We start from the raw sequence: 15,637 nt of genomic DNA, 5'->3' as shown, positions 1-15,637 counted from the left end.
CTAATCTAATGGTGCTAAAATGTCTGAAGTGAGAGCAGGGCACTAATTGAACAGTGATAAAGATCTGATATGTGAGATGCCATCATGATTTCTGCCCTTAATGAGCTATCAGCAGGAATGTGCTGGAACTGCCCACACCATCATTTTGTGAAAATATTCTTTAAAAAAAAAAAAAAAAGATATTTGGTAACACTATTTATTTCAGCAATATCATTCCAGATTGCTCATTTAAGAGATTTAACAGAATAGTTCAGCCAAATATTTAAATACTTTCTTTCTTCCGTGGAACAAAAAAATTTGAAGCAAAGTTGCAACCAGTTCTAAACCTAAAGTTTTCCAGTCTTCTAAAGCCATCTGATACTGCTGCTTATCCAAGAGCTCTGTGTGTCACTATACAGACGCCAAAAGCACACTTGCAGAATATTTATTGCAATGTGGCCTGTGAGCTCATTACTTTCACTGAAAAACCTTTGCAGTCAATAGACTGACATGAAAGGTATGGGAATTTTGCTCCAACCCCAATTACACACACCTCAACCAGCAATTTAAAGTCTTCAAAAAGATTACTAGAAACCAGCAGGTGTGTCAGTGCAGATTGGAGCCAAACTCTGCAGGACTTTGGCCCTCCAGAAGCAGGATTGGACACACCGGCCTAATCAAATTCCTACATCTAGCCACTTCTCAATATTATACATATCCTGCAAATTTTGTGTGTGGGGAAGTCTTTATATAGATTCAGAAAAGTTTTGATTACATTTTATTGTTCATCTATAATGCCCAAAAAACTAAGCACTGCTTCATGTACAGGTGCAACTGGGGTTTATCCATAACAGAATATGCATCATTTTATAGAAAAAAAAATATACTGTTCAAAACGATGCCATAGACCAATCAATGTTCAGAATCCATGTGCGGAATTTAGCTTCAACATTCTCCAATACAACAGCCTGGGTGCTTCCAGCAGTTGCAAGGACCTTGATTATCTGGTGCTTAATTAGGGTTGGAGTTCAATTCTGCAAGAATTTCGGACTTCATTGGTGATCTCTGCCATAGACACTGGAACTCAAAACCACTTTGCTACCTGACCATACAGTAGTTCTATTCTAAAATCAGAATTTTCCAAAACTATGTCTTTATTGAGTATTATTATAGTTGATCTCCCTCTTTCTCACACCCTTCGCCATGTTACCTTTTCCATTGGCCCAGAGTTTCCAGGTACTGTATGAATATAAAACTTGTAACAAGCATATTTATATACAGTCTTCATAATTTATTTTTAAAAACCAATATATGTCGCTGTTATATATAGCCTTGTGGGAACACACCTACAAAAAGGGCAGTCCAAAAGAGTCCCTATTATAAGCATTAGCATTATTGTAAGTATATCAGACCACTCAGGCTGCATTCCAAGTCTTTCAAGGCCAAACAATTGCCTTATGTGAGAAATACCCAAATTTGATCATCTTTACCCACCATAATCCTCAAATCCCGAGAACATTCGTGTATTGCCATCTGAAGAAACATTACAACAGCTTAGATGCCAAATACTATTCCCATGAATACAGTAAATCATATTGCCATTACTGGTGCTACTACTAGCATTATAAACTTATATGCTGCATTTTAATACTTTTTTTTATAATTATGCCAGAATATTCTCCAAGATTTCTCCTTTTCTTCTTCAAGGAAAGCATACAGGTTTGGGAAGACATAAGAATTTTCATTTTTGTCTGAACTATAGTGTTAAGAATTCAAGAGCAGGTCATGCAGAACCTGTGCTTTATGGGTTTCAATCAGTGCCTTCTACCCTTGTGGAGTGACCGTATTATGATCTCACAGTTCCTGCTCTCACCCTCTCCAGTCTGTCACCATCTAGTAAAAGAGATCTTAATCATACCAGAGCGTCTAACCATCCACCGGCAATGGCTAGCAGGTACTCCTCTAAGGTTTGTGGCATGCATCAGACATAAAGAGAGCAGCCCTGGGGTGTGCTAATGTCTTAATTCTCTTTCTCTGTCTGGCAGATGATGGGACGGAGACTAAGCACGAGACGGGCCCAGCCACGGACTCAAAGGAATACTGCTCACAGGACAAGGACATAGTGGAGGTGGTCCGTACAGAATACGTCTACACAAGACCTCCGCCCTGGTCTGACGTGTTGCCAACCATTCACATCATCACTCCAACATACAGTCGCCCCGTGCAGAAGGCCGAGCTTACACGATTGGCTAACACCTTCCTTCACGTTCCCAACCTGCACTGGATTCTGGTGGAGGACTCCCAGAGGCGAACTCCTCTAGTCACAAGGCTTCTGAGGGAAACGGGGCTGAACTACACACACCTCAATGTGGAGACCCCACGGAACTACAAGCTGCGAGGGGACACGAGAGATCCCAGGATTCCACGTGGCACCATGCAGAGGAACCTGGCTCTGAGATGGCTACGGGAGACCTTCAACTCCAACAGCAGCCAGACAGGAATCGTCTACTTTGCAGATGACGATAATACATACAGCTTGGAGCTGTTTGAGGAGGTGAGTTAAGACAGGGGTAATAATCTTCTCCATCTGAAAGGATACATAGATTGTACTGTAACATCAGTTAATGGGTTTTGGTAAGTGACTGCACTTGTAAGGAGTACTGCTACACTGATAAAATAATAAGCTTTGTTTGAGTGCTTTAACTGCATGATCATTTGACGTATTGTATTATATTGCCATCACTCTCCTTCTGTGAAATACTCAATTAATTCCATAATCATTATATACATAGTTGAACCAAGAATGAAAGTTTTGTAACCATTTAATCACCCTCATGTTTTCCTGTGGACAACCAAAGAAGTTATTATGAAGAATGTTTCAGCTGCTTCTGTCCATATGAAGAATGTCAATGGGACTCCAAACTTTCAAGCTCCAAAAAAGACATTAAAGGTAGCATGAAAATAATCCATATGACTCGACTGGTATTCCAAGTCTTCTGAAGCAAAATGCAATATTTCTATGATTAATATTTAATTAAATCAAAACACTGATCAATGTGCTGACTTTCATTATAAGGCCAAAAACAGCTAAAACGTTCTTCAAAATATTTTATGTTTCACAGAAGAAAGAAAATCATACAGGTTTAGTACAACAGGTTTGGAAAGACTTAGAAAGTTATACAGGTTTGGAACAACATGAAGAAAGTCATACCATTTTGTAAATGATGACAGAATTTTCACATTTGGGTAACTATTACTTGCATCTTATTATGCTACAGGTACATAAATACCTGTCAGGACTTTCTTCACATGAAACACCTTTCAAATTTTGAGACGCTGCTCTTAAAAGAAAAATCATTGATGGTGGGCGGTGAAAAAGGCACATACTTCTGAAACACTGGCAACAAAAGACACAAGACTATAATTAGGGTGGGACAAAAGCTGCCATTTCTGTTGATATATGTGGGTTGTACATTTTAAAAGATTAATATTCATACTTAACATACTTTCAATAGTATGGTACCTTCCATGGACAAATGCAGATTTTACAACTCAGTTGCCTTTTAAATCAGGCCTGGCCTTTGATAATATGTGTATAGTATCATGTTAATGTATACCATTTTGTTTACATGAATCAGTGTTGATCTGTAGAGTCATATATTTTCATTACATTTTAAATTTCTTATAAATTGTCATGTGGAAGAGACTAGCTTCCTAACACAAGCTTTCATTGAAGTTAACTTAATATTGTATCTTTGTTTGATGCATATTTAAATTTTTAAACAAATTAGTTTGTGATCAAGCTATAATTGGCAGACCCCCCTGCAGTACCGCCGCAGATCCCCTATGGTCTGTGGACTTTGTTGAAAATACTTGTTCTAAATATTAAATCTTAGCAAATGTGTCAGAGTTTATAATTCATATATAATGTATTTAAATAGTAATCTTCCCAAGATAAACAAGTTTCAACCCCACTCGGGGCTTTCATGTTCCTATCTAACGTAGAAAAGCCGTAGCCGTGTGTGGCCTAAAATCAGTGACCCACAATGAGAAAACATCTCACGAAGAGACGGTAATCCCTTTTAATTCTTGAAATGAAGATATAGTAACAGTTCATGAATTATGCATTTGGCCTTGTTTAAAACAACCATTCCTGCCAGGGTGAATTAATTATAAAGCTCTTGTTAAAAATGCTTAGGCAGGCACTCTGAATGACAGGGTTTATTTACAGATGCTGGGTTTTTACCCTCATTCTCCTGGCTTACTTTTCCACTATTGACTCGCTGTAAGTGCTCTGAGCTCAAGGGACACAGGCCACTTTCCTCTCTCCTCTGTGACTACTTTGACTTGACAGAATCATTTCAACATGTCCTATTCTGAATAATGAGTCATCTGCATGTACGTCTAGGTCAGGCCTCATCCCAAAAATGTGGATGAGAAAAAAAATCTACCGTACAAAAATAAAACAAAACATACAGCACAGTATAAAAAGCATAGTGTGGGGTAACTGCACAAAACCCAGGAAAATGTCACACTATAGAAAAATCCTCCTGAGTAGGTTAAACTGATTCATTACAGACTAAACAACTGACAGACATCAGTCACTCTTGGTCACATGATAAACATCCGAATCTAAATGACATACATTCAAAAGACATGAATTGCCCATGCATTGGACTCTTTGCTAAAATATTATTATAATTTCATGAAGACTAATTTACAGTGTGTGATGACAAATTGAAATATTATAAACACAAATTTAATTTTACACGTACATAAATAATTGTCTTGTTTATTGTTGCTGTATTGATGCTAGGGGTGGGTGATATGACCAAAATCTTATATCGCGATACATGTCATTTTATTCCACGATAACAATATACATCACAAAACAATATCACAAAAACTAATACTAGCCTAAATAAAAAACTCAAGCTCACTGAAGACAAGTAAATAGTCAGTGATTAAATATAATTAAAAGCAACAGGACAAAAAACTACAGCAGAAGAAATAAATAAGAAATGTTTCATGCATTGTATAAAGGAATCAAATGTATAAAACACTGCATATTCTTCACTATGTAAATTATGTATATATTTCTTCTTATTAAAATTACAAAAGTGATTTAGTGAAGAGAAGTGAGAGATTTTCTCTGTTTTGTTGTTTGTTTAACATGAATGACAGACAGGAGGAATATTAGACTGCTGTCACTTTAAGAGCTGCCTGGATCCAATATACTTTTCTTTCTCAGCTGTTTGCTTTCACTTAAGACTTAAACACGCACAAGTGTGTGTACTCAACCTTTCAAGGCCTATAAAGCGGCAAAAATAACTCAATATTCAATATTCCCACGCTTTTATGAGCGCCGCCTTCATGTGCACGTGCCTCTCCGACAGTGCTTATAAACAGTCTCTCAGACAGCGAGCACATATAGCAATAAGATCTCTTTCGCTGCTGGTTGCATTTCAACTGCTTTAAAATCACTATTATGTCAAATTTCTACTGGTTAATTGTGTCTACTGGTATCCCGCCCACCCCTAATTGATGGCAATACAAATATTATCTGTTAACAGTGGTATTCAACTGACTGTCTTTTTAGTAAAGAATAAAAGTCAATGTTAGATGTATAAACCCAAAGAGAAACATTTACAATCAATAAATTCATATTTACTGGTATAGTGCTGTTTTCAATATAAAGTCTTAATATACAATATTAAAAAAACTGTGTATTTAAATTATTTTAAGCTAATTCTGACAGCCATAAACAAAATGCATTTAAAAAAATCTTGTTTCACATATCGTGTAGCACTAACACCTGTTAACACTAATACCCAGTAGCATGTTTAGGCACAACGCAACCCACGCGATTGCGTGGGGCCCCGCAGTCCAGGGGGGCCCCCACGCAACATGATTTCTTCCGATGGGAATCGAGAACCGATTATTTTTTACTTTAAATATGGTTGCTTTTTCTGTTTGTTTGGAGGCAACATTTCAACATTTTTTACATAATTTATTTTTGCACTAAATTATAGAGAGTAGTATGGATAAAATGTAAACGATACCCATCCCTACCCTGGAATCACTTGCCGAGGGCCACCAAAACACTAAACACGCCCCTGCTAACACCTGTGCTAATATGTGACCCTGGACCACAAAAGCAGTCTTAAGTCGCACAGGTATATTTGTAGCAATAGCCAACAATACATTGAAAAAAATATTTTTTCTTTTTTTTTATTAGAATATTAAGTAAAGATCATGTTACATGAAGATATTTTGTAAATATTTTACCATAAATATATCAAAACTTAATTTTTGATTAGTAATATGCATTACTAAAAACTTCATTTGGACAACTTTTATTGGATTTTCTTAATATTTTGTGGTCCAGGGTCACATAAACATAATATTATCATTTAGGTTGCTTGTTGAAAGTAAAATGTAAATGGTGTCCCATAACCTGGAAACCATGTAAATGTCAGATAGAAAACAAAAATTAAGATTAACTGCATCTGAAATTATAAGTCCACTACACACCACCATCTATAGGTTCTCTCATTTTCTTCAGTTCAGAATTCAGCATGAAGCACTTTAAATGAGAGGCAAAAAGCAGAAAACAGCCGTTCATTATGCTAAACTAGGGCAGCCTAGCTTCAGCAGCCCTCCCCAATGACAGCTAGTTTAGAAAAGATTAATGTCATCCTGAATCTGCAATGAGCATGCATCCTTTTCAACACTTTCCCATTTCCAGTTGTTTTTGTTTCCACCAACAGGTACAGAAAATGTCTCTCTCTTTCTTTAATGAAAAATGGCAGTGGCATAATATAATATTAGTCACTGCGGAAGTAATCGGATTGAGGGTGACATTTTGGCCAGGACTGTTCACTTAAAGCCTGATATGGTGAGGAAGGGTCACAGTCAATTACTTGAGCTACATTTGGATCAGTGTGGACAGCCACTAACAGTTCAGTCAGCAAAACCATCCTTTACATTTAGCTTAATCAATTTATTTATTTATTTTTACAAACACATAGTGAGCAAGTGGTTTCGTAAACGAGAAAGAGGCACAGTGTTCCTTTCCATCTTTAGTCCTTTTGTGGTTTTTTGTAAAAGCTTCCCTTGGATACAATGGACGATGCATTATGGGTATAAAGACAACTGCTTCACTCGCCCGTTCTAGCCTTCACTATTCATTAGGCAGTTTCCTTTTATGATGTGGACCACTTGCGCTGGGCGGCACACAAAGCATTTGGATGTAGGAGTGTAGGGAGTGTTTGAAGCAGGAAGATTAAAGCAGAATCTATCTCTCTTTCTCTCTCTCGCTTGTTCTCTGTCTTTCACTGTCCCTCTTACGATTTCTGTTCACCTCCCATGACCTGCTCAGGATGAATCCTGCTGTTAAGATCTATTTGTGTGTGTATCTGAGTCACTACACAGTCCAAAACATGAGGCCTGTGTTGTCTCTATAGTGTGAAAGTGTGAAAGCACATTATAAACTGCAGGTGAACTGACAAGGATATGATGAAAGTTTTTTGGCATATTTGTACAGCAGGGCTAAAACCCCCCTGGGTACAAGGCCGTTTTTGATTTTATTTCAGTCCAAAACACAAAAGTCACTACAGCAACTTTCCAAAACAATTGTGCTTGTGTCCCTGAATACAGTTTTTTGATTAATGACTTTCTTGCATACAGTGCCAAAATATTACATTTCAGGTAATTCGTTTAAAAAACTTCACAACAGGTAACACATTTAAAACTACCTTTCAGAAGTTTGGGCATCACTCGTTGCGGCGGCTTTATCGTGGTCACCTATAAAAATCATACAAAGTTCACCTTTAATGTTTTGAAAGAAGTCATTTTGTTCACCAAGATTGCATTTTTGCTCAAAACTACTGTAAAATTCTGAAATACTAACCAAATACTTTTTCTTTTCTGCAGATGCGATCAACTCGTAAAGTATCAGTGTGGCCTGTAGCATTTGTTGGAGGTTTACGATACGAGTCTCCAAAGGTCAATGCAGCAGGAAAAGTGTATGGGTGGAAAACAGTATTCGACCCTCACCGGCCCTTTGCCATCGACATGGCAGGGTTTGCCATCAACCTGCGGCTCATTCTGTTTAAGCCTCAGGCCTACTTCAAGTTACGAGGGGTGAAGGGAGGCTACCAGGAGAGCAGCCTGCTCAGAGAGCTGGTCACTCTCAATGACCTGGAACCCAAAGCGGCCAACTGCACTAAGGTGAGGAAACATTGCTCTGACAATGCCATTAATGACTCAACCATATGTTGTACCAAACCCATGTGCAGTTTTTCAAGAGAAACATAAAAAAAACATTTTAGATCTTTTTTTACACAGTTGATCTCATTCACTAAGCATGTCCCGTCCTGCTCATTATTTTCTCATTTATGCATGTTCTTTTCATGAAATAAAAAGAAACCAAAACATGAGACGCAAGTACTTTGCTTTCCTTTTATATTAATATACAATAAGAGATATTTAGCAAACAATAAAACGTTGCAATATGTATTGAAAGCCTATTTAAATATAATTCTAAACATCAAGTTGGTTTTGTTTTGTTTTTTTGTTGTTGTTTTTTCCCATAGTTGCAGCATTGAAGATTGAAATCAGTGTTTAGGGAGCCAGGTATTTTTTCCACAATAAAACATAAGACGTAGTGTCAATAAAATGTGACCATGGACCACAAAACCAGTCATAAGTCGCTGGGGTATATTTGTAGCAATGGCCAACAATACATTGTATGCGTCAAAATTATTGATTTTTCTTTTATGCCAAAAATCATTAGGATATTATATAATTATATCATGCTCCATGAATATATTTTGTAAATGTCCTAACGTAAATATAACAAAACTTAATTTTTGATTAGTAATATTCATAGCTAAGAACTGCATTCGGACAACTTTAAAGGCGATTTTCTCAATATTTTGATTTTTTTTATTCCAGATTTTCAAATAGTTGTATCTCGGCCAAATATTGTGCTATCCTAACAAGCTTATTTATTCAGCTTTCAGATGATCTATAGATCTCAATTTCACAAACAATTACCCTTATGACTGGTTTTGTGGTCCAGGGTCACAAATAATATTTTTTTTGTATTTATCATGTTATAAAAGAAAATTTGAGTACTGTATCTCGAATCGCTTCATATAATCAATAATTTACAAAAATAAACACAAATGACGTATTTTTGTCATTTTTAAGGCTATGACTATTTTGACGCTCGTTATCTTATAGATTATGCAACTTTCGCCGGGTTTTCACAGGCGTGGTCACAATAGAGAAGAAAAGACCATCACAACTTCTGTTTCATGCCAACTTTAAGATTCATTTGTCACAGTAGTTGCATCGAGGATGAGTTTGAGCAGGATCTAGCTGCAGCAGTAAAAATTTTATTAACAATAATTCAAATTAGCAATCACTCAGGAGAGAGATCAAGACACAGGAACAGAACAATCACTTGAAACTGACATAAGAATGGAACTGGGAACCATAAAACTAAACCAAAACGGAACATAAACCTGACATCAGTTTTATACATAGATATTTTATCTTAAATATGTTTCATCATACAATTAAAGAGTCAGAAAATTGCATTATATCTCAAGCTGTGAGGTCTCTCTCTGTATGGCACAAGTACCTTTATGTTCAGATGCTAATGAGAGGTCTGTAATCTGGATGTTTATTGTGTTTAAACTGGTTTTGATGATGACACACTTTCTGCCAATACTCACTCAAAGGCTAGAACTTGCCTTCGTAAAGAAAGGCTGTAAAGAAAAGGTCGTGCGGAAAGCCCTTATGTGAACATGGTTTGGGAATGTTTTGTGCAAATGCCTAACCTCAAGCATGTGGTCACTCATTTAGAATACTCCTAATGAATTTTAAACATTACAATGAGATTAAGAACAAATTCATGTGTTGTGAAGTAGGTGGAAATTTTTTGTGAGAAGTTCTCCAGTACACACAAATAGGAAATAATCTACACAATTATTATTGAATGAGACCCAATGTTTTTCTAAAAGTCTTCAGCATTCAGAAATATACAAGGCTAGATAAAGAATGAGCTTTTATGTATCTGTGAACTATTCATTTAATACATGAATCCAAATCTCTCTCCTCCTAAAAAACAAGGACAACACTACTGTTCTCGCACTGTTATATCACAGTGTCTCACCTTCTTACTACTGGCTCATATTTTCTGAGCAATTCTGGAACAATTTGTTGCAGCACTTCTCACGTTACTGACTCGCCAGGATGGATCACTTCTGTTGTAGCATTCATCATTAGTTGCTTTGAAAACAAAAGCCTTATACATGTAAATGCATGATATAATGGCACAAAAACCTGTGTGTGCATATGAGACTGTGTCTATATGCATATAGAAAAAAAGAAACTGGCTAACTGATGTTTTAATTGGTGATTTTTGAAGGGACTTACTAATTGATGCATTAATTGACATTACTGAGCTCAGGGATGCCTTATTAAAGATGAGACTTAACCAGGATTAACCATTTAGGGGCAGACGAATGAGAACCAATTCCTGGACTCGCTGTCTGTTTACCCCAAAGAATAGAACAGGTGCACAAATACACCTGCATACATGTCGCATCTTGATTCTGGAAAAGATGAGATTCCATGAACTGCATTCCACTGGAGCGACTCAACAGACGCACCATTATTTCAAGTGGAACTGTTAACCTCCGCTTGCAGCTCAAGTGGAAGTGGGGCCTCCAGACCCATCTCAACACTATTAGAAATTATTCATGAGGCAATGAGCAGAATGACAGTGGTTTCTGAAATACAGCAACAAGGGAAATGGAAGAGAAAAGATGAGCCAGGAAGTGTAATGAGGCAGATAATATTTTTGCACTGATTACTTTATCTTAATGGCATAAATAGGTAGAGTAAAATATATAACGCACATTGTCTCTTTATCTTTCTGCCATGCCTAGAGACACATTTAGACAAACACACACACAATAGCTATAGCTGAAGTATATTTCAGTACTTCAGATCTGTACCCAGAGAGATGTTCTGATGGAGATGTTCTATATTCCGAGAGGATCACCATGCTAAATTTGGAGATGTACTGTGGATGGTACACTGTTGCTGAGAAGAAACTTTATATCTGTGAGTGTTTGTGAGCACTACCGTGTAGGAGGCGGCTAACAGCAGATGATAGGACAGCAAGTGAACTTACAGACTGTGCAAAAACTATTCTGAAAACAAGACTTAACTAAGAGAACAACTTTAACAGTTGAGTCAATGACAAAGAAGAATGTTCAAGAATAGAAACAAGCACAGTGAACAGGAATCTAAGCAACATAAATATCAGAACACAAAACAAAGAGACAAAGACAGGCAGTATTCATGTTGGTTTCATATGGTTTAAATGTAGTATGGTTTGAATTATTATATATATAATCTCTGGCTAGGTACATTGATAGTACCAGGTTGGACCCTCTTTGCCTCTTGCCTTCAGAACTGCCTTAATTCTTTGTGGCATAGATTTTAACAAGGTGCTGGAAACATTACTTTGAGATTTTGGCCGTATTGACATGATAGCATCACTCAGTTACTGCCGATTTTTTGGCTTCACATCCAGGATACGAATCTCCTGTTCTACTGCATCCTAAGGGTGCTCTTTTGAATTGAGATCTGGTGACTTTGGAGGCCATTTGAGTATAGTGAACTCATTGTCATGTTCAAGAAACCATTTTGAGATGATTTGAGCTTTGGGACTTGGCGCGTTAACCTGTTGGAATTAGCCATCACAAGATTGATACATAAAGGGATGGATATGGTCAGCAACAATACTCAAGTAGGAGTTTAAAAACAATGCTCAGTTAGTACTAAGTGGTCCATAGTGTGCCAAGAAAATATCTCCCACACCATCACACCACTAGAAGCAGCCAGAACTTTTGATACAATGCTTTCATGTTGTTTACACCAAATACTGACCCTACCATCCAAATGTTGCAGCAGAAATTGAGGCTGATCACACCAGGCAACCTGTTTTATATTTTCCCATTTTAGTGAGCCCGTACAAATTGTAGCCTCAGTTTCCTGTTTTTTACTGACAGGAATGGCTCCTGGTATGGTCATCTGCTGCTGTAGCCCATCTGTATACTGTGTTTTAATACAGAAATTAAAAACATGCTTATAGAAGGGGTATAAATTGCCATTTCAATGTAATTTGAATAAATAGATCCAGACTATGATGTGATTGGCCTAGCTAAGAGAAACAGTTTATCATCACAAATTTTCCTCTTTCCACTCCATGAACCATAATGTTTGAGTTTTTTAATTACAGATTCTTGTGTGGCACACACGGACGGAAAAACCTGTACTGGTGAACGAAGGAAAGAAAGGCTTTACAGACCCAAACGTGGAGATCTGACATCTGCTTCAGTGTTGGTAATGAAAAAGCAATCTGTTCAGACTTAATCGTCTCGGTTTCACTGAGCAAATATGGGGTCATTGAAGGACCTGAACCATGTGTTTAAAATGCATCTGGCCATGCTAAGTAACAGAAGTGTGGCTCTGTACAGATGTACCTCTGAATGCTCCTCTTACTTTGTGTTGCAGGGATGCTTCCAGCAGGACCTAAAATGGGATGGCAGGGAGATATTACCTACTACCACATTTTTGAACAGTTTGGATGCTTTTTCCTGTAAACCACAACTAAACAAGCTCAACAATATGGACCTATTATTCTAAAGCACAGATTAGTCTTTTTTAAGGCAATATCATCAGTAGTTTGCAAGAACAAAACCAGAGGGCGCTAGACAGAAAGAAAATTGTGATGTATATTGATGAGAGAACATCTGAGAACTGATAAAACTGCTCACTTCCACGATTTTATAAACTCTGCATTAAGAAGAGACACACAAAAAAAATGGTTGCAACAGTCTCAAAGGCTGACCAAGAGCGAACGTCATCCATTTATGAACGTTGATGTTCCTTCACGTCTAACGGACTGATACTTAAACATAAAGAAGGGAATGTCTTCTTTTTTATTTACATAATGTGTATTTTACGTTTCTGTTTTTGTCGTTTACATTACTGTCTTGCTAGCACAGCACTACTGATATTTTGCCTCAGTTCAAATTCAGTGTCACTTTGCGGTATTAAACCAGTTCTATCATATACCAGGGCTAGCTGCTATACTGGATTTAGCGATTACAAAGTTGTAACACGGTTCTCATGACTAAGACCTAAATGATATGAATAGCACTTGAATTTGTTCCTGTGTGTCCATTGTTCCTGTTAGGACATGCGTTGTAAATATAACTTAAAGATGAACAATCAGAGACTTTAAAATAAAGTGATCTAGCATTCAACAGAACAAGCAATGTAACTACTGTATTTGTGCTTCAGTTTAAAGTAAGAATCCATAGTTTACTATTACAACATCCATAAACCTTCACACATGTTCACAGTGGTCTTACCAAAGGAGACGGAGCTGATGGGTAGGCTTTCACAATGTTAGTATTCAGTATTAATTGGGCTAGCCTCCGAGAGCAGCACAGAGCTCGCCTCAGTAAATATTCAGATGTATTTATATGTCAAACCGTAGCTTTGGGCTTTGCAGAGGGGATCTGTCATGAAGACATGTTGCTGTACTAATGAAGCTAATACTGAGACAACTGGGAATCTAGAGCGAACAAAATGTCTGCTCGCTAAAAGCAAAGCTATTTTCTTGTATCAAAAGCTGTGAGCATGTGAATATTCAAGGCACATCACTGACATTGCATGTGCACAAAACCTGTACTAATATTACGATAAATCTGGCCTGATTAGCATTATACTAAATTTGTGTATCTCTTTAAGCCGCCTTTTCACTGCTGAAGTCAGATTATAGACCCAAATTCATTCGCAATGCCGATCCTTTGTGAAATCCAGTGTCATGAAAAATTAGGGTCTCCATTAGGACCACAAGCGGTAGCATTGTTTCAAAGAATCTTTAGCGCCGGATTACAATTGCTACAAAAACATGTTATATTTTTTGTTGTTACAAATTATGTAGGAACAGTAATAGATTAATTTATGACAAGAGTGCACCAAGAGTCTGTGATAAATCTACATCATAACAGGAGTTCTGACCTTTGTCACAAAAAGTCTTTATTTCCTTGCCTTTTTCCCTATCACATGTTTGAGCAATCATCATATCTTATATACCATTTGAAAGATTGAAATCTCAAAATTCCTCCTGTGAAAACCATTTTGAAATCGGACATTGCGTTACCATAGAAATGGTACTTCAAAATATTTTAGCGGTCTCCTCCCCCTTAGCAGGGGTGTCATATTACAAAATGTATTACGGTCTTTTAGAATCAAAACATTTTAGAATCTTGACAAAATACATATCGTTGGAACGGTCTGAGTCTCAAGATTCCATATTTGGTGGTTATTTTGTTAGATATGTAATATTAAGAGAGGAATTGATAGATTTGTGACAGAAATGCATCAACGAAAAATTCAACGGAGTTTGAATGGCACCCGGTGGCTGTTTTTGGTATAACGCCTAAACAAAATTGCATATGAACCTCAATCAACTTCAAATTTGGAACACAACTTATGTACACATATGGCTTTAATTTTATAGCAATTTTAGATTTTTAACTGTTTTTTTTATATTTATTTTACATAAAATAAAAAAATATAATACATTTGTTTTACAGTAAATTTAAACATATAACTTTTTAATCATTATTTTTTTTTTTTTATGATTTCACTTCTGTAATAATCTGCTAATTGTCTTCTTTAAAAATAGACCAACCTTAGGTCTGTATTCAAAAGCATTCATGAATTATAATAATTTAAGTTTGCATAGTGCACTTTTTCGTGAATTTTCAAAAATGGGGATGACATTTAAGGGGTTTTAAAAAACTCTCTACTAAATACCTGCTGCTTCTGTAGAACAGATGTTATGAATAAATAAACATAATTATTTATGCTGCTTCTAATCTCCAAAATTAAGATTTTTTTTCTGATTGTTTTCAGCTATTCATTAAAGTAGGGTAAATGGCATATGCTATGAAACCCTTTTACTGGAGACCTGAACAGAAACATGGTAGCTTCACAAATAAATGCATAGTTTATTTAAACTGCCATTAGGAGGACAAGGACATATACAATGAAAAGGCGGCTTTAAGCCCAAAGTATACTCAGGTTTTTATGCATATGCTTAGACATATACATATGCAAGACATGCATACAGTGCACTTGATGTAAATATCATCATCAATATCACTAAGCGTTTGCTCCACAACTGAAGTATACTTCAGGCTTAAAAGGTTAGTTCACCCAAAAATGAAAATTCTGTCATTAATTACTCACCCTCGTGTCATTCCAACCCCGTAAGACCTTCGTTCATCTTCGAAACGCAAATTAAGATATTTTTTATGAAATCCGAGAGCTCTGCATAAGATAGCAATGCACATTCAAGGTAGTAAAAACATTGTTAAAATAATCCATGTGACATCAGTGGTTCAACCATGAGAGTGGCATGCAAGAGATGAAATTGTTGAATAAAGTCATTCTTTTTCTTTTCTTTGCACACAAATCGTATTGCGTTGCAGTATATGCAGGGTCAGAAAGCTCTCAGATTTCATCAAAAATATCTTAATTTGTGTTCCGAGGA

The 15,637-nt window shown here is 36.6% G+C and overlaps 1 protein-coding gene across 4 annotated transcripts in view; it reads left to right on the top strand.

Annotated features, from left to right (window-relative positions):
- Positions 1-13,418, top strand: part of LOC306842685 (galactosylgalactosylxylosylprotein 3-beta-glucuronosyltransferase 1) — an 82,818-nt gene extending 69,400 nt beyond the window's left edge. For 2 of the 4 annotated variants that reach the window (XM_079373690.1, XM_079373691.1), the window contains 5 exons: positions 1,862-1,933; positions 2,025-2,533; positions 7,915-8,211; positions 12,305-12,408; positions 12,580-13,344. In XM_079373690.1, the coding sequence (XP_079229816.1) occupies positions 1,862-1,933; positions 2,025-2,533; positions 7,915-8,211; positions 12,305-12,391 (965 nt within the window). In that variant the 3' untranslated portion in view covers positions 12,392-12,408; positions 12,580-13,344. Of the gene's footprint in view, positions 1-1,861; positions 1,934-2,024; positions 2,534-7,914; positions 8,212-12,304; positions 12,409-12,579 lie in introns of all 4 variants that reach the window. The other 2 variants (XM_079373692.1, XM_079373693.1) reach the window with 1 other exon arrangement.
- Positions 13,419-15,637: the final 2,219 nt, after the last annotated feature.

Source organism: Barbus barbus, assembly GCF_936440315.1.
Source record: "Barbus barbus genome assembly, chromosome: 23".
NCBI lineage: Eukaryota > Metazoa > Chordata > Actinopteri > Cypriniformes > Cyprinidae > Barbus > Barbus barbus.
Note: the sequence above shows the minus strand (reverse complement) of the source record. Positions and strands in the feature narration are given on the sequence as shown.